This window comes from Muscardinus avellanarius (genome assembly GCF_963383645.1).
Source record: "Muscardinus avellanarius genome assembly, chromosome: 12".
In the NCBI taxonomy this organism is placed as follows: domain Eukaryota; kingdom Metazoa; phylum Chordata; class Mammalia; order Rodentia; family Gliridae; genus Muscardinus; species Muscardinus avellanarius.
Genome location: NC_137798.1, coordinates 27,446,382 through 27,472,178, shown reverse-complemented (window position 1 = coordinate 27,472,178; position 25,797 = coordinate 27,446,382). Strand labels below are relative to the sequence as shown.

Here is a 25,797-nt window from a genome sequence, read left to right as displayed (position 1 = left end):
CACATTTTCAATTTCCTTTTCTTTAATGGAGCTGTGGCTTCTGTTGGTACTGGACATTCATCATCTTACTTCTCACAATAAGCATCTTGGCAGATATTATAAATATATACATTGAGGGGTGAGAAAATTAAGCATAAAAGCTACTAAGTTATCTTCCCAATATCACTCAACTAATGAGTAGCAAGCTAGGCATTCACCAGGTCTATGGGGCCAAGAACATACTGTCTCCCTTGGGAAAGTTGTTATCAACCTCGAAGAGCTCCAGTGGGAAATAAATAAAAGCACGTATGCAAGTCATCTAGAAGAACAACCTTCCTGTCTGGTGGGCAAGAGATGGGTCCTCCTGAATCCCCTCTGGGCTGTGAGAAGCTCCTGACTTTGATTCAGCAATGGCAGGTGCTGTGGCCACTAGACCTCACCACACTTCAATCATGAACACCAGATGGCAGCAAGGAGGGCAGCGTAGACCACAAGACATTTTAGCTGCACACCAGGGGGCAGTGCTTCAGCCCAGAACTGCTTCCTGTGCTGGAGCCTGGTTCTCAAGGAAGGAAATCAGAAAGACAAAGTTTTCAGGAGGTGGTGATATTAGGATAAAGCCACGGAGGATATGCGAGGTCCACCATGAAGATACTTGAGGAGACAGCATTAGACAGAGAGGGCAAAGTCCTGATAAGGAAGCTTGCTGGGAATAACCCTTCACTCCAGCCCCTTACACTTTCTAGCACACAGTGGCAGAAGAAACTGGTGAAAGCATGACACACCACTATCTGGTAAGTTGATGTTTTCTCAGTTGATTCATCCTCACACAATTTGCACCTAGGTTTAGCTCCCCTCCCCCATTTCCTTTGGGACTGGGATAAAATCAATAATGTTACCATCACCAAGACGTCCAGCCACCCTTCCCTAGGGCTGCTGCTTCTCCATAGTCAAACCCCTGCTCACTAGGAACCTGATCTTAAACAGAGAAAAGAAAAACATACTGCATATAATTTTCCATTTTGCTTAAAGATTTTTTACCTTAAGAGCGCTTTTTCTTTTTCTTTGACTAGAGTCTGGCTAAGTCATGCAGGCTGGCCTTGAACTTGCAGTCTTTAATTCTCATCCTCCCAAGTAGCTGGAACAGCAGGCTAGTGCCTCTGTCCTCTGGATTAAGAGTAATTTTTTATTTATTTATTTATTTATTTATTTATTTATTTATTTATTTATTTATTTATTTGTGGTACTGAGGTTTCTGGAAGCCCTTCTACCTCCGGGCTACACTCCCAGACCTATTTTATACTTTTTTATTTTGGGGAACAGGGTCTCTTAAGCCAGCAGGGCTGGCTTCCAACCAGCGCGATTCTACTGTCTCTGCCTCCCAAGCGCGGTGATTACAAGCATCTGCCACCATGCCAGGCAAGAGCTTTTTTTGTGTGTGTTTGTTTGTTTGTTTGTTTTGGTGGTACTGGGGTTTCTGGAAGCCCTTCTGTCTCCGGGCCACACTCCCAGACCTATTTTTTATATTTTTATTTGGAAATAGGGTCTCTTAAGCCAGCATGGCTGGCTTCGAACCTGCCTGATCCTCCTGTCTCTGCCTCCCAAGCGCGGAGATTACAGGCATGCGCCACCACACCCGGCAAGAGTTATTTTTTAATAAAGACAATTAATATATATTTTATTGTCATAGGAAGCTAGCTTTAAAGTTTTAATTATTTTTCTTTAATCACTTTTCAAATGTTGTGTCCTTATAGACTTTTATTGCTTTTGATGAGAAATCAGGTATTATTCCTGATGCTGTTTCTTAGAACATTGTGTGTGAATTTTCTCTGGCTGTTTTGAAATTTTGTTGTTGCTCTTGTGTTTCAACAGCAACAGTTGTACTTTGGATATGAATTTACCTGTAATCCTCATGTTATAAATGGAGTGGTGGACTTACAGAAAAACTTACTCAGTTTTCTGCATTTAAAATAGCTTTGCTCCTGACTGAGGAGTTTGTTTTATAGAAATTCAAGTGTGCTCAAGAGTAAGGTGCTGATTGTGATTTAAAAAAAAAAGAGATTATGGAATGAGTAGAAGAATAGGTAGTTATAAGCCCAGCTACAATCACAAGACCATGTATGACAACATGGACCATAACAATTATAAGGTTTCTCTTTATTTTTATATGAATATATTTATGTATTATTTGTACAGACTGGGGATGGAACCCTGGGGCATTCAACCTCCGAGCTACACCCCCTGCCCTGTTTTTTATTCTTTATTTTGAAACTGGGTCTCACTGAGTTGCAGAGGGCCTAAGTAGTTGAGGCTGTCGGTGAACCGTGATCCTCCGGTCTCAGCCTCCCGAATGCTGGGATTACAAGCGTGCGCCACCACGCCCGGCTATATTTATGTATTTCTAACCATGGTTTACTCTCCTTGTATTTGCCTCCACATAGAAGCACAAGATGTGCTGATGAGAGCTGATCCTATATCTCATTGCATCTCTGTACTTAAGCTGCAGGGCATCAATGACAGAGTGTGATTCAACTAGAGGAAGAGTGATCATCGCCACAGATGGATAGCTGAACTTTCTAAACCTTTGGGGAGAGAGTATGTGTTGACAGGGGATACTGTGGCAGTTTGTACTAACTCATCTGAACTCTCTGGTTATATTTCCCAAAAATATCTTCCCAGTAATGTTCTTGTTTAGCATTGACCACAAAAGAAACTCCAGTTTGTAAAGGCAGGTGAGATGCAGCACCCTCAGTTACATGCTCTGCAGGTTGAGAGCCAGCTGAAGGCTCTGGGGCAGCTCACACATGTTGCCGCTGACCTTTCAGCTCCACTTAGTGCTGATCACAGCCCCTTTGTTTCTCACCATATATCCTGCTTCAGCCTCTCTTCATCTTGGGCCAAGTCTGTTGTAGGATGAGGGCAATGACACTATTTCTCCTGAAAGTCACCCACCAAACAAGATTAAACCCGGCAAGAGACAGATGAGTCTTCACTTTGACTAGGAGGTGTCAATTGTCTTTGCGGTTCTACTACATCCTTACAAGTTCATCCAAGAGCTTGTTCATATCTAACTTTCCTTCCCAAGTGTTAGTCAGGCTGACCTTCAGTAAATTCAGACTCAGAACCAGGTGCAAAGACAAGAGCTTTGCAAGGACTCCACTATGAGCTCCAGGACTTGCTCCAGGATTCATTGTGAGCTCTTTTCTGTATCACTCATGCGGGTTCTGCTTCTCTGTGCTTAACACAGATGCTAAAAGGAAGGAGCCAAAGGAGTAATTTGTATTGCTTTTGCAAAGCTCTAGGCCAGATTTCTGCTATGAGCATCTTTAAGTGAAACTGACAGTTAAAATTACAATGGAGCAGCCAGGCATGGTGGCGCACGCTTGTAATCCCAGTACTTGGGAGACTGAGACAGGAGGATTGCAGTTCTCAGCCAGCCTCAGCTACTTAGTGAGGCCCTCTGCAACTTAGTGAGACATGTTTCAAAATAAAGAATAAAAAATAGGTCTGGTAGTGTAGCTCAGAGGTAGAATGCCCCTGGGTACTACAAAAAAATACTATGGAGCAAGTTTTCAACTTTTGACAACTTTACACATTTTATTTAAAAACCCAAGACAGAATGCATGGGAAGAAATTTGCTCTTGACATCTGTTTCAAAAAGTGACAGAAAGTGGTTTTACTGGGAATGAAATCTTCTGGTCAGATCACAGGTGGAGCACCACAGTCGCTCCCTTCCTGTCTGGGATCTGCAGGTGCGTCTCAGCTGGTGGCAGGGCCCATCTCCTATGGAGCTTCTGGGTTTTTGTTCAGCTTTTATTATCATTTCAAACACTGTGAGTTCTCATAGAGCAGAGGTACTTTGCCGAATCTTCTAGCTATAATGGTGGAATGTTGAGACTGATGGATTTAGCTCCTCCTGGAATTGGATAGAATAGCAGCCCTTCCTTTCATTCTGACCAGAATAACTCTGGCGAATGGGTAAACAGTCTGCCCATGGGGGATTTGCTTGTACCAAAAAGGTAATATGTGCCATCATTTGTTTCATATGAAGAGTCCGGGGTGACTGCTTCTTCCTCCTGCCTGGGTGTGGCTGGCTGGCCTTGAGTCTCTTTGAGGGCCACACTGGATCCTGTGGGAACAACCAGAAAACAGAGCTGATCCTCTGAGATTAGACTAACCTAGGACCCAAACCAACGACACTGAAGTCACAGCTTGCTTGTTTTCTCCAGCCCCCTCCTCCGGAGTACATGTGGAGCACTGTGCGCCTCTGCGCTGTCCTCTCTTCCCTAATGTCCTACACCGTCTTTGAACTATTTGCACCAGAGCAGGCAAAGGCCACCAGTCCCCACAGCAGGCCGGAGCGTGCCGTGTGGCACCTTTCCTTCAGCATCAAATGGTTTTCTTCTGCCTCCAGCTCAGAATTCAGTGTCTCTGAGAGCCTGGAAGCTTATATACATACTTCCTGTGTTCTCATGCTACTCCTCCAGGAAGTGGGTTTTTTAAAGTTCATGGACCACAAGATTTTCCCACAGATAAGAAAAAGTATAGTCATCCCAAAATATTATTTTTGTACACCCCTTTCTCTAGTCATTAAGTTAGGTAGATCCTTAATTGTGGGACGAGAAGCACCGTTAGTATTGAGGGTGGGAGCTGAGGGGACTGTAGGTTGAACTGGTTGACACACACTGATGCTACTCAGTGATAGACTTTGGACATCCATTTAAAATACAACTTATTACGAGGCCTTTATTTATTACTCTACTCGTAATTTGTTTGCCGGCTATTAAACTATTGTACATTTATTTTCTTCAGCTGAAAACTGATAACATTTAAGAGAAGAAAACCCCTCCCAGGTCTTTGTCTCTCTCTTTGAAAGGCAAGATAGTTGAAACAATGACTGTATATCTTCCTTCTTTTTTACTAAGTTTTAGGACTTTGTAAATAATCCAATTAATATAGCTACTTCTAAGTCAAATGATAAAAGTTAGTCCTTCTGAATTTCCGCAGCTGTTCAATTGTTTATGCTTTTGTGAAATTATAACAAATAAAATATCATTCTTTCCAATCTACATTTTTTATTTCTTATATTTTAAGAGGATGAGAACATCCCTTCCTGCTGCTTCCATGAAAGGAAGTTTACATTTTAGATCCTGTTTTGTAGAATCATCTTTATATCACATCTTCTACCCCATTGATCTGAAGAACTCAGCCTTACTTAAATTCTATATATTTTTCAATTATAAAATAACCTCCTAAGCAGCATGCCACATCCTTCTGTGACACCAGGTTAAAATTCACTCGGAAGGATTGTGATAAGATACGGGTGGGCTACAAGCACTTGGGGCATGTTGACACCACAGAATTTGGTGACTGAACTTTTGTACGCTGCTAAATGATGGTGTGGAACATAGCTATTCATCTCCTATTTGCTTTCTTTGTTTTAATGGGTGAATTAATATAATGAGACCAAAAGGCAACTAGAAAAGAAAGACAAGGTCTCTAAAACTATTTCTGTTCTTTGATACAGGTCTAAATAACAGACCAATGAGTGGTTTCTGAGTATGTGAGATCTACTACTGTGTTCTCTCTCACATCCGAGTGCTGATACCCTGGTTTGCAATTTTATGGTATTTGTTCCCCATCAGAAGGAGACTGTGATGCCCAAGCTGCGTGAGGAGCAGTGTGAGGACAGGATTTCTTGTCGAAAGTGCCCACCCTGTGCCTCTGACAGCCAGCTCAGGGTCCCTCTGCAGCACGAACAGCTGCCTCTGAAATCTGATTTTCTGAAATCTGGAGATCATAAGTCCATGGTTTCCCTAGGCTAAAATCAGGGTTTTAGTAGGTCAGCTTGAATCTGGTTCCTGTAAGGAATCATCTGTGTTCTTTATTTCCTGCTTTCAGAGGCTGTCCTCACTTTCCCATTAAACTGCTGCTGCTGCTGCTGCTGTTGTTGTTGTTGTTGTTGTTGTTGTTGTTGTTGTTGTTGTTCTAACTCCATTGTCTCTTTCCTTAGGATCCTTGTGAAGGCCACTTGGATAATGCAGGAAACCTCACAGTTTCAAGGTTTTCAAGTTACTCACACCCGCAAAGCCCTTTTTCCACAATTTCTTTTGTTGATTTTTTTCCCCAAATTCATATGTTGAATTCCTAATTTCTAGTCCTTTTGAATATGATCTCATTTGGAAATAAGGTTGTTGTAGATGAGATTATGCTAGAGCAGGCTCCTTGTCCCGCTTTATAACTTTGCCCTTATAAAGAGAGTATCATGCTAGGCCAGTGCTCTACCAATGCCCCCATCCCTGGGGATTAGCAAGCAACTCTTTTCATAGGCATATGTTTTCATTTCTCTTGGGAAAATGCCCAGAAGTGAGTCTTTGGGCCATGGTGAATGTATGAAGAATTTGGGCCATGGTGAATATATGAATTTATAAGAATCTGCTGAAGCCATTGCCCAGTTTCCATTCCAACCAACAATGCTTAAGAATCTAATTCTTTCACATGTCTGTCTTCTATTTTGGAATTTGTTCAGACTCACATAAGTTTAAAAATAATGCAGAGTTCTTTTGCCCAACCAGCTTTCTCCAGTGATGGCATGAAGATAACCATGGTTATGTACCATTATCCTCATGCACCATTCTTGAATCCAGGAAGTTGATATTGACATAATGCTATTTAGTAAAATACAGACTTTATTCTGACTTGTTGCTATGTGTATATACTTCCACAAAAATTTGTCAAAAATGTAAAGTTTGTATAACTACCACTGTAATCAGAACGTGGAACAATTCCATCACCCCCAAATCACTCCCTGAGAACACCTCCCCATCATAAGCCCTGGTTACCGCTGCCCTTCTCTATGTACTTATAATTTTGCCACTTAAGAATGTCACCTAAATGGAATCATGAAATATATCATCCTTGAAATGAATTTTGTTTCTATCAGCACAGTCTGGTCTCACCCAAATTGTTGTGTATCAACAGTTCGTTACTTCTCATTGTTGAATAGATTTCCATTGTGTAGCTGTAGATGTGGATGTTAATGTCCATATCCATAGCCTGTGCTTCACCTACATAAGGTCCCCTATTCACCCAGTGAAGCATAAAATTTTAGATCTTTCATGTGTTACTTTTATCACTAGTTTAAGCCATTTTATTGCTGTATAGTATTCAAGTACCAAAATATACAACTCTAACCAGATGTGATGGCACACACTTGTAATTCTAGCTTTTGGGAGGCTGAGACAGGAGGATCACGGTTCGTGGACAGCCTCAGCTACTACTTACTTAGAGGCCCTTTGCAATTCAGTGAGGACCCTGTTTCAAAATAAACAATAAAAATAGGGCCAAGGATGTAGCACAGAGGTAGAATGCCCTGGGTTTCATCTCTAGTTCTGAAAAATAAAAAAACTAGTACTGAAAAAAAAAAAAACGGTATATACAACTCATATTTCTATTCAGCAGTTGATGGGCATTTGGGTTGTTTTCAGTTTGGCCATGTGAGGCTATTGTGGGCAAAACTACTACAAAGAAAAAATTTTTGTGTAAATATACATTTTAATTTCCCTTGGGTGAATGTATAAAAAGAGAATTTATGTTCATATGGTAAAATCATTTTACAAGAAACTGCCAAATGTTTTCCAGTGTGGTCACACCAATTTGCATTTCATCAGCATTATATAAAAGTTCCAGTTACACCAAAACTGATTGGTGCATGATGACAATCTAATAATTTATTATAAAACTTGTAGCAATTTGGTCATTCATTAAGCTATGTTTATTTTATTTATTTAATAACCATCCTTTCATACTATGCCTTTTATTTCATCACCTATTTGTAGAAATGAAATCTGGTCTTCATGCCTGCTAGTCTAAGCTCTGCAACATGTTTTTGCTGGAGCCTCAGCTGCAGGTTTGCGTTCAGGCTGTAGGCGCAAGGAGAGCACTGTGGGCTTGCTACACAGAAGTAGGTGGCTGAGTCTCCAGGCTGAGAAGCTCTGATATGTAAGGAGACGTGTTTGTCCCTCTTACTGAAGAAGACTGTGAATCTTCCAGCTTCCTTTTTATCATCATTTATCAATAATGTAGGGCCTTTACCAGGCAACTGCCAATACCAGGGGAAGTAGATAAATGCACTCTTCTCATAAGAGCAGTTCAGAATTGACGTCTCTCCTTCCTGGATAGTCAGAGATGGAGGACTTTGTTTCAACTGCTGCTGGCCATTTTTCTCCTGCTGGCTACTCACCCCTGCTTGGAAAAATAACAGAAAGTCATTAAACCCCCAATTTTATATTTTTTCTTAATGTTTCTACCTGCATGAGTTTGTCTGTATCTCAATTTTCTCATTCCCTCTCCCCAATTAATGACGTATCCTGGGAGTTCACTACAACTCACCTGCTAGGTGAAGGCTTAGAATTAAAAGTGATGCTCCCAGGATCCCATCCATCCTCCTGAAGCCAGAGCTCACTGAGGACCAGCCTAGTCTCCTAGTCTTCCCCAGACATCTGGTATTCTGACTCTAAACTCACACCCACTTTAATGCTTATTCCAGGCTCCACCCTTTCACAAGAGTTTTTAATTAAAACTTTCTGGCAAGGGAGCACTTCTCTGCTTTGTCCCAAATTGAGAATCGCTGATAATACAATCATCTGGAGTTAGAAATACCCTCTTTATACATGGATAGGGATCAGTTTAAAGCATCTCTCTGCCAATCCTTTCCTGACCGACCTTTCTTAAATCCTCCTAGAGTATTGAAAAGAACACACTTGGGTGGATGGGTATGTCAGCACAAACCTCCTGATTTTACAAAGATAGAAGAAAGGAAATCCTGTCAAGTTACAATGGTGGAAGAGAAAGGATTCCATGAACTCACAATTAGCATGAATATGGCATTTTATTACAAATATTAATTAAATAGTTTGATAAAACACAATGGGCATACTACTCCATTATAAGATTAGATCATTTATTAGAACATAGAGAATATATGATCTTTTTGTCCTCAGGTAACTCAAATTTTATTAAACTCTTTTAGATGTGTCCATATTTCCCATAACCCTAAGAAAAGAAACAATATCAGCTTTGTATTTTATATAAAACATGAATCAGTTAAACTAAATATTTCTGAAAAAAAAATGGCTGGGGAAAAGGAATCAGAAACTCTGGACTCCAAATTCCTGGAGGAACTTTCTCTTCAAGTGGATAAGCATGGATGGGAACATGCTGAAATCCCAGGCTCGGGCCACCCGGGACCGCAACAGGGTTAGTAGCTCTCATCCCAAGTTTGGGTAAACATTTAATATTTTCTTCACATTTTATTTCACAAGAGCAACATAAAAATATGAAGAACTAATTTGTCTGTAGTAGTTCATACCAGAAGTACACAGAGGCAGAAATTGAAGACAAATTTCAAAGAAGCCCAAAGAGTAAGAATAGTCTATACTGTAAATAATAGAAATTGAAGAACATCAGGAGGCCATTGTTTTCTCTGAGGCACAGAGACTGTTTTGTTGTGTCTATATTTAATGTCATCTAAAATCCAATCAAAGAAAAAAGTATCATCACAGTCAAATGAAAAATGATGGTCTACTCTCCTAAACCTAACCCCAATGTGCTGGGGATTTCTGACTACTAACTTAAGTTTTGTGCTGTATTCTTTTTTATGTACTCAGTTAATTTAGAAAAGTATTTAATATACAATAGTCCTCTCCTTATCTGTGGAAAAAGGTTTCAAGGCCCCCAGTGAATGCCTAAAACCACAGAAAGTACTGAATATATACTATATTTTTTCTCATACATAAACATCTAGGACAAACTTTCACCTTTCACTTAAAGGAAGCACTTTATGGGTTCTCTTTGACATATCCAAACCCCAGCTCTGCTGCTCTTGTACTTTGGGGCCCTTATCAAGGATTATTTGAACACAAACACTATGATACTTGGATAGCCATTCTGATCACAGAGATGGCTTCTAAATGACAAAAGAACAGGGGGCGTATACAGCACAAGATGCTGGACAAAGTGATGTTCACGTCCTGGGTGATGCCCCAGGATGGCAGGAGATCTCATTATGCTCCTCAGAATGTAGCGATTTAAAACTTACAAATTGATGACTAATGAATTTTCCATTTCATATGTTCCGATCAAGATCCGCCACAGGGATTTCAATCCCTATGAGTGAAACTGAGAACAATGAGCAGCTGCTATGTGTTTACTGAGTGTCTGTTAACGCTTAGTAGACAGGTGGTATTCGAGCCTCACTGAGAAAAGGTCAAGCCCCAGTATTCAAGGACAGCAGAGGAACCCTTACCAAAGAGACCAGTGTGCCTGAACCAAATAACAAAGAACCAAAGAACAAAGAATAGAGGGAGGAGAACAGCTTCTGGACCCTGTCAGAGAAGGGGAAGAGAGGGGCTTGAACTGGGACTTAAACCATGTGTAGATTTCCTAGTAAAAAGAATGGAACAGAGATTCTTTTTTTTCTTCACACATAAACCAACTTTAATAGATATTATTTTGTATTTATATAGCGCCTTCTTCGAGAACCTTAGATACTTTACAGACATTTTCTTTAATGAATCCCCACAACAACACTGTGAGGTAGGTATGACTCCCATTTTACAAGACAGGAGACTGAAGCACAGAGAGGTTAAGTGACTCGCCCAGGGTCACACAGTTAAGTTCACTGAAGAGCCAGGACCCAAGCTCCTAAGCCTCCCAGCTCCCAGCCAAATACCTCAGGAGAGAATCCTTAATGAACAGTATCTTTAAACAAAGTAGCAAGAGTAGTATGTTATGAAAATGAGGTCTTTCTACTGCCATCAAGGAAAGAAAAAACCCTATACTGATGATTAGAGGCCACGAGACCCATATATAGTACATTTCTTTCCCTCCATTTTCCTAAAGCCTCCTGGTTCCTGTCTCAAGTAATCTTCTAAAGGTCACATTTCTAAGACAGAAACCATGTGACTTGGAAATAGGACTTAATTTCAAATATTTACTTTTAGTTATGATAATTTATAGAAACTTTTTATTCCAATATACAAAATATGGGACAGCTATCCCAAAAACATGTACATAGTTCTATAGCAATCAGCCCCATTTACAACTTGAACCTGCCCCTCATTTTAATCACAGCCAGCCAACAGACAACCTTACAATGCTTTCTAGATGGGTCACTTGTCTTACTTCTTACATCTGTATGTTTTTCTCCCAACCCTAACCCTATATATTTTAAAGTATTTCGAGTTTCTGGTAAGGTTCAAAACATTTTACTTAGATCCAGCTGCACTAAGAGTAAAAAGTGAATTTGTAACCATCACCCATAGTGCCTCCTCTGACAAATCATAATACAAAACACGGTGTCGATGTGAACAAAGCGTGTGACTACCACGGAACCCAACACAAATGCCAGAACTTGCTCTACTCTGATATTTAACTTACCATTCCTTGTTTTTATTAAATGCAAAGATGTGAGAACAAACACAACAGTTGATCTCAATGCTGTACCTTTATGCAAATGACTTCATCTATCTGTCTTATACGTGCTGTGGCCGAGCTGATGTTGAAACTGACTCTCTTTCATTTCACCCTTGTTCTCTGTATAGAAAGCTGCAAAACTCCAGCTTTAAGTTCTAAGACAATTTGGTTTAAGCCCTCAAACCCCAAGCACCTCCACTTGCTCTGACGGTCCTCACATGCTTGGTTGTGATTCTCTGTGCAATGTCGATAGATCTGGCAGGCTGTACATGATTTGTACAAAACAACTCCAGCCAGGGTAAGGCGTTAAGAAACTGTATCTTAAAAACAAGTTTGTCAAAATACTTTTGATATTTAGTAGAAATACCAAATATCATAATTTTCTCCCAGCACAACTGTCTAAGCAGCCCACTTAGTTAAGTGACCCTGTTAAAGATCTGTTTATGGGATGAATAGGTGAAGTCATTTCCTGAGCTAAAAGATACAGATAATAAATGTTAAAATAGCAGCACAAAAAAAATTCTCTTGTGTTTTTTTCCATAGCCAACAGTTTTAGTAAAATAACTTTAGAAAATTAGAGAAAAAAATTACCACCTGAAAAGGATAGTGATTAGGAATATCCAATGCTTGACTGCTATTATTTTAAACATAATTTTCAATTATTTTCTGCAAGTTACATCCGGCCACTATTAACTGACTGGTGCATGGAAAAATGTCAACTTCAATGGTTTACATACATTTACATTACATATATTACTTCTTAAAACCCTCAACAAAATAATGTCTTAAGCATGAATTTTAAATTCTGAGCAATCATCCAATCAGATTTATAAGACTAGAGGAAGAAGAACTTGTGTTTGGATCTCTGGTCTACTTCATCAAAATGTAATCTTCAGAAAGTTTTTAACTACTATCCAGGCTGCTAGGGCTATGGTGAATAGAGTATTTCTTTCCAAGGTAAAAGAAATGACATTAGAAAATAATGTATTGTGATGACATAAATTTTTCAAACATGGCTCAACATGAAATATTAGAGTATTTAAGAATTCTAAAGACTGGCATATCACCATTGCACCAAAATTGCTTTCATCATTCCAAGAACTACAGGAAATTTGAGTTTTTGTTTTACTGAAATTAAAGCTGAGCAAAATAATTGACTTATAAACTATGAAAAAAGAAAACATATTTAGCCAGAGATATCAGTTCCTCCTGAAAAAGAATGTTTACCTTCTCTCATTGCAATTTTTCTCAAGGTATCTTAGTGATTTCAGATTGAACTTAAAAGTAACCTTAAAAATAGAAACAAACAAAAAGAATACTTAAAACTGACAAAACTAATAAAAAAAAGCTAAAACTTACTGACAGAATCATGGGCACTTCATACAATACTTAGACTCTACCAGTTTAAAGTAAATAAGAAAAAATTATAATTACAAAGCCAGTCTTTCCCCTTGGGGAAACAAAAAGCCACTTTTGACCAATTGTTCCCTACATATACATATACTGTATATTAAAGTAAGCTTCTTCAGAGAAGCAAAACATATTTGTCTTCCTGACACTGGGTTCTAGTATCTGTTAGTTTTTTTTTACATCAGGAAGGCAATTGCAAGTGTTGGTACCAAAAACATTTCTGGTTCGTGCTTGAAAAGACGTTCCAAACACAGGCATGTGTGCAACGTGCTCCGCATCACCTCCTTAAACCATAGTACAACCCAGCACAGAGGCCAATTCTTTCTACTGCACCCTCAAGGAATCCAAATCATTATTGGTGCAATTAATAAAGAGAAAATGCATGCCAATAACCAGAAGGCTGTTTTACAAGAGGAGCTGGTATCTCTGATTCCATTTCCTTGTTGTATGGAACTGCACAGACCGCATGATACCTGAGTAAATAAATCAACTACCATGATAGGAAGGGCTTGTTCATCCAGAGTCTTTGCTGTATTGTGTGCAAAGTGTGCTACTGCCCCCTGAGCTTCCTGCATTTCTCTTTTCTTGAAAAATCAGTGCTTGATCCTTTCCAAAATAACCAGAGAAGAAATGAGGCAGAAAGTATCTCTTCATCATGGTTCCCTCTCAGTCCCGAGACTGATAAAAAAGGATGTAACCAGACTCAGAGTTCTTCGAGATATCTGATGTCAACCTGTAGAATTCTTCAATAGCTTGTGCGTCTATTTTTCCTACAATGTCATCATCAAACAACAACCAAAAATCATGACTCATAACTATTGCAATATAATGGCCTCGATTGGGACCACTTCCACAGTGAACCACAACAGCAACAAGGTCGTACATTCTGTCAGGATTGGTTGCATCACCTGAAGTGTTGAACAGACGGAGTTCTAAAGGAAAAACTACCCGGTAAGAAAGTTTTGTGTATCGATGAAGTTGATCCATATATTTAAATCTTTTCAGGTGTAGAGCTAGAATCATGGGAAGTTTTTTCACTTTCGTCCTTTTGTGTGCTTCCTGTTTGCTGCGACACTCTTCACAGTAATACTTGTATTCACTGCACAGAGTCTCTGTGTTGCTAAAGCCCCTTAAACAGTGAGTAATTGATGTGTTTTGTTCCACGTCAACAGAAAGGTCTAAAAAATCTTCATCTTTGCTGCTTATAGTTTCACAAGTAAGACATCTGGTTTCATTAGTTAATGTTCCCTGAAAAATCCCATGAACCCACGTTGAGTCTGGTGTGCTGTTGTTATTTTCACTGTCAATGTTACCATTAGGTAAGCGACCATTTTGTTTTTCCTGCTTTCTCTCTTCTTGTAAAACATCAGCAATTGTATTTAGTAGGTAATTTAAAAACTCATGAGCATCTCGTTGCATGTAGTTGTCAAAAAGCTCATTTTCTTTCCGTAATCTTGTTATGAACTTCTTAGGAGGTATTACTCCAACCTTTTTCTTCTGAGTGGCTATGCTATGGAAGAGGTCTGCTAAGCACATAAGAAGGTTCTCCTTCTTCCTAGGCTGACTCTTGTATGCTAGAACTTTTTCCCGAAATGGACAACAAAAAAAAAGTGCTTGAAGAACTGAATTGCAGTAGCAGGTATTCCCAAAATTGACTAATCCAAAATAGTGCTCATTGACTGGAAACTGTTCTGGACCAATTTCTTTCTCTAATGCCGAGGCATTGGCGCCCATGGTACAGATGGAGGCGAATTTGGAGACTGTTATTAGGATTTCCATCCGTCCAGCGCCATCTTTCACCCAATCACAGCGGTGGCGGTGGCGGCGGGCAGGGGAGGAGGGCAGCCCGGCCGCCTGCTCTCACTGCAGCCCGTGGGCGGCCCCCAGTCGCCGGACCCATGCACCGAGCCTGCGGGCCGCCGCTGCCTTCATCGCCGCCACCAGCGCTTTGCAGGTCTGGGGATGGAGCCCAGGGGCATTTGACCTGTGAGCTACACCCCTCCCCTATTTTTTGTTATTTATTTTGAAACAGGGTCTCACTATATTGCAGAGGGACTCACAAACTAGCTGAGGCTGTCTGCACACTGTGATCCTCCTGTCTCAGCCTCCTGAATGCTGGGATTACAAGCGTGCGCTACCACGCCCAACCTTGGAACAGAGATTCTAAGCACAGATTAAGTCAGCGTGGCTGGAGACTGGGAATGTGTAGGTATAATATATAAATTTATATTAAGAAGTAAATGTAGCCCTGACCTTGAAGGATATGTGCTTTTAAAAACGTGCTCATTTCAAAGTCATTTTTCAATCCTGTAAGTCATTGATAAACATGTATCTATGATACATGTCTCACATCTAAATAAACTGAAACAGACTAGCAAATAAATTTACTGGATTTTTCTAGGATGGTTGCTGACTACTTGCTGCTTTTGTGTGAGACAAACTTTAACCTTCTCTGACGCAGCATCGCCCCCTGTGGCCGTGGAGGGAGGTGCACTGAACGATTTCCTGCAGCTCCTTCACCTGTGTTCTCAGCCCTGCATCAAGCAGAGCACTGGAGTGCGGGGTCCAGGGCTCCTCTGGGCCAGCGATGTCTTCAGATGGAAGGAGGCTTTGCATTGGAGAGATCAGCTATGAGACACTCGGTGCCACTACCAGGTGTGCTCAGGTGGGTCTGCAGGAACTGGCTGGGATGCTCCGTGTACCAGGAAAGAACAGGGCCGCTGCAGTAAGTGTGAAATGTGCGCCTCCCCTGCCCCGGCCCTTCAGAAGCACACAGTGGTCCTCAGCTGAGGCCGTGTGTGGGCGCCCTTCCTCCCATGATGGCAGCATCAGGTCAGGCTGAGCCTCACCCTGAAGAGAACATGTCCTTAAATGGACTCTGCATAAGATAGTTGGTTGACACTAAGCCCTTGGTATAGTCATCTATTTTTTACTAATATAATGGATGAGTGGTCATATATTACTGTGCTCCGTCCTTGTATTTCTCTGATGACTAATGATGTGGCGAAGACATCAAGAAACGTTTTCCATATAGAGTCAACTAGTAAATATGTTCAGTCTGTGATCTATTTAGTGTCTGTCACAACTACTCACCTCTGCCATCGCAGTGAGAAAAGCCACTGAGAATGTATAGATCAATGGCATCGCCCTCTTCCAATACAGCTTTATAAAAGTAGCTGAGAGGCTGGATGTGGCTCGTGGCTCACAGGTGTAGAGCAGCTTTTCACATGCTTATTGGTCATTATATATCTTCTTTTATGAAGATTCTGCTCTAAGAGTTAACCACGTTTAAAGTGGATCTTTTCTATCTTATTAAACAATACATAAAATCTCTATAAAAGCAAGCCAGGCATGGTGGCGCACCCTTGTAATCCCAGCATTCGGAAGGTTGAGACTGGAGGATCATGGTTCGCAGACAGCCTCAGCTACTTAGTGAGGCCCTGTCTCAAAATGAAGAAAAAAAAATAGGGCAAGGGGTGTAACTCGGAGGTCAAATGCCCCTGGGTTCCATCCCCAGATCCCCCCCAAAATAATCTCTATAAAAGCTATAAAAACTCATATACATGTATTGCAAATAGTCTCCTAGTTGGTGCCTTATCTTTTTTATTTTTGAAACATTTTCAAGATATTTTACAGAAAAGTTTAAAGCAATAGTGATAAAAATTAAGGAAATACTAATCGTTAGATCTGTCATATATGTAAATTATAAGACTCAGTCAAGCTGGGCATGGTGATGCACACCTGTAGTACTAATACTTGGGAGGAGGCTGAGACAGGGGACTCACAAGTTTGAGGACCACCTCAGCAAGTAGTGGGACCTTCATCAGCCTAGCAACACCCTGTGCCCTGTTTCAAATTAAAAATAAAATGGAGCTGGGGGTGTAGATCAGAGGTAGAATGCCCCTGGGCTCAAACCCAGTACCACAAAACAGAAGAATATCCAATAGCTTTAAGTTCCCAAAGTTTGCTATAAATTCAATTCAACGTCCCTCAGAATTGCAGCAGACTCTTTTGTTGCAATTTATAAATAATCAAAACTTTTTTTTTTTTTTTTTTTTTGCAGGTCTGGGGGTGGAACCCAGGGGCATTCTACCTCCAAGCTACACCCCCAGCCCTATTTTTTATTTTTTATTCTTTATTTTGAAACAGGGTCTCGCTGAGTTGTAAAGGGCCACACTAATAATAGCTGGGGCTGTCCTCAAACTGCAATCTTCCAGTCTCAGCCTCCCAAATACAGGGATTACAAGCGTGTGGCACGACGCCCGGCTCAAAACAGTTTTTTTTAAAGTTTTTTTTTTTTTTTTTTTTTTCTGGAGACCCTACCTACCAAGACTTACTTCCAAAAAATCAAACAGTTTGGCATTACTGACAATAAGACATGTAGATCAATATAGATATTGCATTGATGTAAAAAATAAGCAAATATTACAGAAATAGGTTTGCACACACATATTCAGTTAATTTTCTATAACTATGGAAGACAATTCAATAAAAAAAAAAGAAATTGTCTCAGGAAATAGTGCTGAGCGTTCAGATCTATCAGCTGAGAAATCCTTTCACTTTCCAGTTCTGTTAACATACAGTCCACTGTCCTGTGGCTTGAGAACAATTTTTAAAAAGAAAAATTTTTGAGAAAGTAGCAAGCTTTTTGAGAAAGGAGATTTTTACTTTTGCACAATTAATACTTATTTTCAACTGTTTTTTTTTTTTTTTTTAAGATGTCCCTTTGTCACTGGACTTGCTAGACTGCAAATTCGGTGGTGTTTCGCGAGTTTTCATCACAAGTTTCTTGTCTTTATGGTGTTTGAACTCAGGGAACCTCTACCACTGAGCTATATACCCAGCACCTTAAATTGTTTACTATAAAGAGGAGTTTGGAAACTTTAATTTCAAGAGTGCATACTAGGAAATGAAGATAAAGACCAAAGTCCCAAACCTGCGGGGACAAAGGTCCCTGTGCCTAAAACTGCCATTGTAATAAAAAAGCACAGAACTGGGCAAAAAAGCTGTCGCCCTGGGGCCTCCGGAGGCTCGCGGGGAAGATTAGAAGCAGCTCTGGGCCTGGCTGAGGGTTTGTGCAGCAGCTGCAGGCGCCTGGGGAGCACTGTGCATCCACAGCGCAGAAATAAACGGCGGAGTCTGTGGTCTGTACAGAGGAAACGCTCAAGGAGCTGCGGCGCTCTATAATGACTGTCGTGGACGTCAGTCTTCCCTTGTGCTTCGTCCCAGAAGGATTGTAAAACAGGTTGACGAGCTGACCCCCAGGATCTTGGCGAAACCACTGCACATTTGTCACACCGGCAGAAAAGTTGCACCACATCGTGCAATTGGCTCCTTCCGGGAGGATCAGGGCTGGAGGACTCTGCTCCACCTGCTGCCCTCGCACACCTGAGGAGGACACGCACAGTCATGGCGAGGGTCACTGCCACACCCACCCGCCCTGGAGCTGCCCGCCATCAGGAGGAGGTGGACAGTCCAGTCCCTGAGCTCCTCTGCCTCCCTCACCCTCCGCGCTGCAGCCAGGCACCCTGAGAGCCCCGAGTCAAGGGAGTCCAACTCACAGCAGAGCCGGCTGCACAGGAGCCCCAGCACAGCGCCCAGCAGCCTCTCCATGGCCTCCCTGGGGTAGAGGACTCTCCAGCCAGACCTGGGCACTGGGGGTGAGGACTGGGCTCAGGAGCTGCCCCTCCCCCGCGGCCCGTGAGCTCTGCCCCTTGCCCTGCTCCTGAGCTGAGGGCCCCCAGCCTTTGTGCAGGAAGCCCCTCCCACAGGCCCCAGGCTCTGGGGGGTCTGGGTGGAGCAGGTGGGCGAGGGGCACCGAGGAAGGACACTGCTCCATTAGCTGAGGAACTCTCTGCTGATCCTGGAAGTGTGGGGGTGCTAGAGGGCTGGGAGGAGGGAGGAGAGGGCTCCCCAAAGGAGAACTGCCTCCCCTGCCCTAGAGCCCAGGAGCCACACAGAAGAGAGTCCACAGGTGAACCCTGCACACAGGCCTGGGTTCTGACTAGGGATCTAACTGGCCTGCGAATTAATTTCCGTGGTGAAAGTCAGCCCAGTCACATGAAGTAATAAGGACTTCAGTGTTCTTGTTATAAACTGTGATATCTATGTTATAAAGTACAAAATGAATTCTTATGAATAACTGTTATGAAGTACATAATTAATGAATTCTTATTGTTGGAATATATCAAATATGCAGATTGGGACTCTTATGAAATAACATTTGTGGAAATATTATAAGGACGATATCTTGAAATCGACCCTCTATTTAAATACAGAGAACACAGAAGAGGAGCACTTATGAGCACAGCATGACTCTTCCACTCAGGCAAGAGGCCCTGCCCAGAACCCCATGTCATAGAGGGCCAGCAAATCAAAAACACCTCCCCATGAAAAAAGGAGCTCTAAAGAATTCTGTCACTGTTGTGTGGACGCCATTCAGAGCCTTATCAAACCCCATCCTGAAACCTTCAGGATCAAGAAAAATGTGCCTTCACATACCAGACCCTTGTTCTGGAAACCACACACGAATACCAGAAAATTCGGGGGCTCCTAATTTGGAATCTAAGGATTTATAGGAAAGAGAAGAAAAGATTAGCCAGCGCACCCTTCCCTCTCAGAAGATATGCCTGGGACAGATTGTTGCACAGTGAAGCACCCTTCCCAGGGTGCTAGGATCTCTGCCTTCTTCTCTTCTGCGCTCACCTGCTGTCCTGAAGGGACTCACAAATCAGCCCAGCGTAAGCAGCAGTTGCTCCTGATGGCTGAAACTTTGCAACATTACACAGTCTTGCTTTTAAGTTTTATGTGTTTACACATTGAATCTACAGACAGGCTGATGTTGGTTATTTACTTCAGGAACTAGACAGATATAAGAATAAAAAATGTAAATAGTTTTACTTTTATAAAAATATAATTTTTAGCCAGGCGTGGAGGTACATGCCTGTAATCCTAGTACTTGGAGACTTAAATAGAAGGATCTCAAGTTCAATGACAGCTTCAGCAATGTAGGCAGACTCTCGGCAACCTAGCAAGACCCTGTTTTGAAACTAAAAATAAAATGAACTCTGGATGTAGCTTGGAGGTATAATGCCCCTGGGCTTAATTCACAGTACAACAAAAAATAAAAATATAAACATATAATTTTATTTCAAATATTTTTTCTTTTATTGAGCATATTTTGTTTATAGTGTGATTAGCTATTGCATCTTGTTTTGCAACTTTAATTGATTATTTGAAATGTCTTTAAAGAGAACTATTTTGGAAAGTTTACATGAAAATAATTTTTCATGTAAACTCTGATGAACAATAATTCTCTGAGGTGAGGTGTAGCTCAGTGGTAGTGTGCTTGTCCAGCATGCATGAGGCTCGAGGTTCAATCCCCAGCACTGCAGGATTATTCATTGTTGATATAGTTGCAGATAATGAGAAAAATGAGGACCCTTGCATGTTCACTAAGTAAAAAGTGAAGCTATCTACAGACACTAAATATCAGATGGTCTGTTAAAGAAGGGTGCAAATGCTTACTACCGACACTGTGAGGAACAGTGCAAGAAAATAAGAAAAGTTGATTCAGAAATCACTAATTGCTATTGGCTACTCAATGGGTATTAGAGAAATTTACTTAGAATGGGAAGGGAGTGGGGATGCAGCGCAGTGGTAGAGCATGTGCTTAACATGTGTGAGGCCCTGGGTTCCATCCACAGGACAAATTATAAAATATATATAATTTTTTTCTCCTCTATGCACATATATAGAGGATAAAAAGGGAGTTGTAACTTGTGTGAGTCTGAAAAAAGAAAGTCAGGCCATTCATAGAACAACCAACCTCAAGTTTCCACTTTGTTTTTAGTTCATAATGTCTTTTATAAAGGCCATTTTTATAAAGAAGGTCATTTTCTTTCCCTAGTACTTCCTGCCATTTGTTTGGAAATATTGCCTTGTGCATATCCTTAAACACCAGCTTCAATTAAGTTCCCCAACTGCAAATACTTTAGTGGGTGAGCTAACTTCTTCTTTATTGGAGGAATTCAGTCAGCTAAAGATAAGAGACTGAATAAAATAATTTGTAGATAATGCAGTTTGAAAAAAAGAAGAACAGCTGTCCTGGGTTGAGAGAGGAGACTGGTGATGAGAGCAAATCTCTAACTTGCCTTACACTACCTCACTCAGACCTCAAGCCATCTCAGCATCACTGTCTCAACTGACCTGGGAGCAGGTAGCTTCCTCCTGTGTGTTGAGAATCCTGCAGCCCAGTTCCCTCTAGAATCCTGCCCTCTAGGATAGAGATGCTGCCCTTCAGAAACCAGGGTCCTTCCCCTACAAAATGGCAAACAAACAAAGGCCATCCAGCTCTCTACAGGAGCCAGGCCCTTCCCAAGACATGACTGTCTCTGTGCTCTTTACAGAAGGCTCCTTTTCCTGAAGTTCCCCCCGCTGAGCTCCTGGCTCCTTCCCTGCAGGACTCAGGTGGCTGCCTTCAGCTCTGCACTGTGTGACTCAGGGCACAAGTGCACAGCTGTGTTGTCCAGTGACCAGAGGGTTTCCCCAGGCGGAAGGAGTCTGCATTCTTTGTAAACTCAGCCTTGAAGCCTTTAGCTCCTGAGTTTACTTTAACATACAGAAAAGCTGTTTCCTGATTAGGCAACAGCGCCTTCCAGGGGCCCAATGAGCGCTCTGAAGAAGTTCACGTGTTTCCTGGACTTCACAGGCGTTCTTTACTGCCATATGCACAGGAGGATTTATGTTCTGTAAGGTCTGAAAACTTTTATTTTTAATTCACAGAATGACAAAAGTATGAATGAAAATAGGCAAAGAACAATTTTTAGAATGAGAAATAAAATAACCACAAACATTATAGAACTCAGAAAATTACAAATTATTTTACTACACATTTTTCACATAGACAATATATACTATATTTTGCTTTTTTTTTTCCTATTAACAAGGCTTTTTATTGTCCTTTTTTAAAAAAAATAATTGAAGATCCCTTTACTGGTCCTATTTCCATGAATGGTCAAGACCAAGGGAAAGGAGAAGAGAACCAGCCAGCACAAGGAGAGGTCATCTCCACAATATTCCATTTATACACAGAACTAAATAGACAAGCACAGAGTCTCTATTGTGGTTAGAAGTTGGCAGCATGGGATGGAAGAGGGATAGGTGGGAAGTAGGAGTGTCATTAAAAAAATGCAACCTCCGCCAAACTGGGTGCCTGGGGGGAACTTGGTCTGCTTCAACCCAAGAGAAATTAGACTGTAAAAAGCAGCTTGAGAAGGCCAGAACCATCAAGAATGAGAGAAGGGAGGGCTGGGGGCAGGGTGGGGGGCTGTTTGGCAGCTGGAGTGAAGGGATTGCCCTTCTCCTGCTGGGATCCCCCCAGCCCCTCCAGTCTGGCAGGATGGAGGCAGCCTGCAACCCCCAAGGGCAGGTCTGGGGCTGCCAGATGCTCCAGGCAGGGGGCTGGAGGGGGCTCACAAAGGCTTGTCCTCCAGGGAGATGATGGCACTGCCCCAGCCTCTCTGCCAGGTGCAGCGGTCCTTGACCTCCTCATAGCAGTTTGCTTGTAATTCATGCCTGATCCTTGTCAGCTTCTTCTTGATGGCGTCCTTGGAACTGGCATAGATCACTTTGCTCTTCAGGGGTGCACACTCAGGGGCCCAGAAGATAAACACCAGGTCCTCCTTCTTGCTTTCCTTGGTCTCATAGGTTGCGTCCTACAGGGCATAGCGGCAGTCCTTGTCTGGCAGCATCTTGACAAAGTTGGCGTAGGGGTAGTCCACAGTCTGGCCCACATCACTCACCAGGATTTCTTTCCCCTCCTCCAAGATGATGTTCTTCTTGTCCTCACTCAGGAGGAGAACAAGACCTTCTTGGGTTTCTTCACTTCCTCTGGTGTTGATGACTTGTACACTTTCATGTCATTGAACACCTTGATGATGCCATCAGAGACGGCCACCCCAGAGGCCATATTTCTGGAAGCGAAAGGAAGACAGCAGGGAGAGTCAGGGAAGATGAGAGCCGCCGCAGCTGCTGCCGGAATCTGACTCCTATATTTTTCACTATAGTACTTTTTCTGTATTTTTACTCCATTTTTTTGTTAATTTTATTTTTTCTGTTCTGAGAATAGACTCCATACTTCTTAACTGGCTCTTTATAAAAAATATACTTGCCATATTTCTATAAAAGAAGAAAAATGCAGTGTTTACTCCTAGAAAACAGAAGTTTTATTCAGTTGGCATTAAGATGATAAAATGTAATTTTTAAGAATATAATCAAATTGGGAGAAATGCCTATCAAGTTGCCATGTGGCATAAGATTTCATTACATTTCAAGGTTTTTTGTGTGTGCGGTGACAAATGCTAAGTGCTGTTGTAAGTCCATAAAATATTGGCTTAAGGATTTATACTTCTTTCTTCTTTGGCAGAAAACTGCCTTTGTTGAAAGCACTGAAGACAGTGACTTCAATGCCCCCTCGCTATCTGAGCTATGTCCTTCTGTTTTACTCTTTCTTTTGCTTGCTTTCCTTGAGGGTGGAACACTGCCAGAAGGGGGGAGCTGAAGACAGCAATCTCTGCTGCCCCTGCAAAACTGCAGATAACAACTTGTCATCTAAAACATCCCTAACACAATGCTCTACTCCCTAGCCAGAGACAAGCAGTGATTTAAATACCCAATCTTAACTCTGTAAGCCTTAAGAGAAGAGCTGAATTTTCTCTCTGGGAGTTTGGCGTTCTTGCCTCTCTTCTCCCACCTCTTGAGAACAGGAATGGAAACTCAAGGGCACGTTCCTCACTTCATCCTATTCTGGTACAGAGCCCGCAAAGTACTACCCACAGTCAATGGCCAGTTTGTTAAGTCTGTTGTAGAGACCTAAGCAAGGTAATAAAGACCAGTTCTAGGTCCGTTGTTTGGTTCATAAATATTTGCATGAAGAATACAAAATCCCAGAAAATTTTAAACTCCAAAGTACATAAGATATATTAGTAGAGAATGATTCAATTTCAGGATTTTCCCAGAAAGGTTTCCTATGAGAAACCTCTCTCTTCTGAAGGAGAGAGAAGTCTTTCTGATGGAGCACTGGCCTTTCTGGAGATGAAAACTTGAGTTTTCCATAACAATGGCATCTATCTCTTCCTACCTCGGAGAAATCTATGACCTCCTAGATCTCTAGGCATTTAGTCTGGGATTGGCTCATGTTCTGTAGGAAACTGAACCCTGTCTGGGGAAAGAACACAGCCTCCAATCGCAGGGCTCCCCTCAGCCTCTGCCCTCTGGTTTGCGCTCAGCTCCCCTGCAGTTGCTCTCACTGTGTCTCTCACCGCGCAGTAGTACACAGCGGAGTCTGAGGTTTGGACAGAGGATTTCTGCAGGTGGAAGGAGCGCTCCCTCTTGACAAGAGTGGCCTGGAAGCCTTGCTTCTCCATCCTCTGGTTGTCTGTTGAGCTCTTCAGGAGCAGCCGAGGAGCTTTATCCAGATATTGGACATACCAGAAAAGGACAGGAGCCGAGTAAGTAGTCTGGTAAGTGCAGTTCAGGGTCACAGGTGTCCCCTCTGTGACAGTGACTAGGCCTTCTGTCTGGGTCACTGAGTCTCCATGGCTCCTCCCTGAAAAGATAAATGAAATATTTTGTTATATTGGCAATAAGGCAAATGATCATCATTATTGTAAGAAATTGAAATACCATAAATGCTTAGGATTAAATGTTACTTACCAAACACTAATAAGATCAAGAGAACTAAGCAGGTGACAGAGAGCATGTTGGTAGGACACATGCTTGCTACTTGTGACACACCAAGTTATATAGGACTAATCTCCAGCAGGAGCTTGTAGAAACTATTTAGTCATGAGCAAGAGTCCCTTTCTGCCCTGCAGCAGTCAGCCTTGTGACTACAAAAAGAAAAGGTTTACAAAACCACAACTGAGAGGGAGCGCAGTGCCCTCTCTTGGTTTCCCTAAAAATTGCACATAGCCTCATCTGACCCAGATTTTAATAATACAGTGAGCCCCCAAACACACACTCATCCACAGGGAATGTGTTCTAATACCCCTACTGACACCAAAGATAGTACTGAACTCTATAATACTGTGTTTTCCTACATACACATACCTATGATAAAGTTCGATTATAAATTAGGCATAATGCTTCCTGGTTCAACCCATGGCCATCAACTGGAACACAGTTTGTGCTCATGCCTTCTACCCACAAATGTAATGTCTTTTCCACATTAACTAGCACTTATCATGGACTGTGGATGAAACTTGCAGTTTGAGGTGCGAATGCAAACCTGGCATGACAAACATCTAAAAGAGACAAACTAGCATGAACTGACTTTTTAAAGTGCCTGAGGAGCAAGTAGCTTTGCAGCACGCATGTGCTGGGCTCAGGGACGGTTCTCATCCTGGTGGACGGAACGCAGTGGAGCAAGAGTCCATTGCTTATGTGGAAGTGAACACAATTGAAACTTATGGACTGTTTAATCTGGAATTTTCTTTTCTTTTTTATTTATTATTTTTTATTGGTGTACTGTATTCATACATCATATTGGGATAAAAAACTTGTGTAGACATACATGCACACATAGCCCAGTAAGCCCCTATCCCAAACCATTCCCTCCCCATCCCTCCTTCCCATGCTTGTCTTAGTGGTTGACATCTAATATTATAGCAATTTATCCAAAATTAACAATGATAATCTCACATAACTGATTCATTTGTCTAATATCAAGCTTTTGATGACTTAGAGATACCATTTCAATATTTCTTTTTGCTTTCTTTCTTACCAGAGGATTTTTTTCTCTTTTTTTTAAGGTGAAACTATCCTACATTTTTTTCAGAAAAAAATCTATCCTAACATGAAATATAAACTCTAAATACCCAAACAATCTTGAAAAAGAACAAAGCTAGAAGATATACATTTTCTGATTTCAAA

General features: G+C 41.6%; 1 protein-coding gene, 1 pseudogene and 1 gene segment (V, D, J or C); all 3 read right to left on the bottom strand.

Moving 5' to 3' along the window:
- Positions 1-7,807: 7,807 nt before the first annotated feature.
- Positions 7,808-8,422, bottom strand: LOC308270946 (T cell receptor alpha variable 23/delta variable 6-like). The segment is given in 2 exons: positions 8,371-8,422; positions 7,808-8,223 (listed from the first exon to the last, which is right to left on the bottom strand).
- Positions 8,423-13,530: 5,108 nt separating this feature from the next.
- LOC308271259 (ubiquitin carboxyl-terminal hydrolase 12-like) lies at positions 13,531-14,643 on the bottom strand (the record flags this gene model as incomplete). Its single annotated transcript, XM_080707489.1, has 1 exon — positions 13,531-14,643. The coding sequence occupies one exon, from the start codon at positions 14,641-14,643 to the stop codon at positions 13,531-13,533; it is 1,113 nt and encodes a 370-aa protein (XP_080563615.1).
- Positions 14,644-22,337: 7,694 nt separating this feature from the next.
- Positions 22,338-22,834, bottom strand: LOC308271407 (cofilin-1-like; annotated as a pseudogene). The gene has a single exon. The product of its transcript is annotated as a cofilin-1-like (transcript).
- Between the last annotated feature and the right edge of the window lie 2,963 nt (positions 22,835-25,797).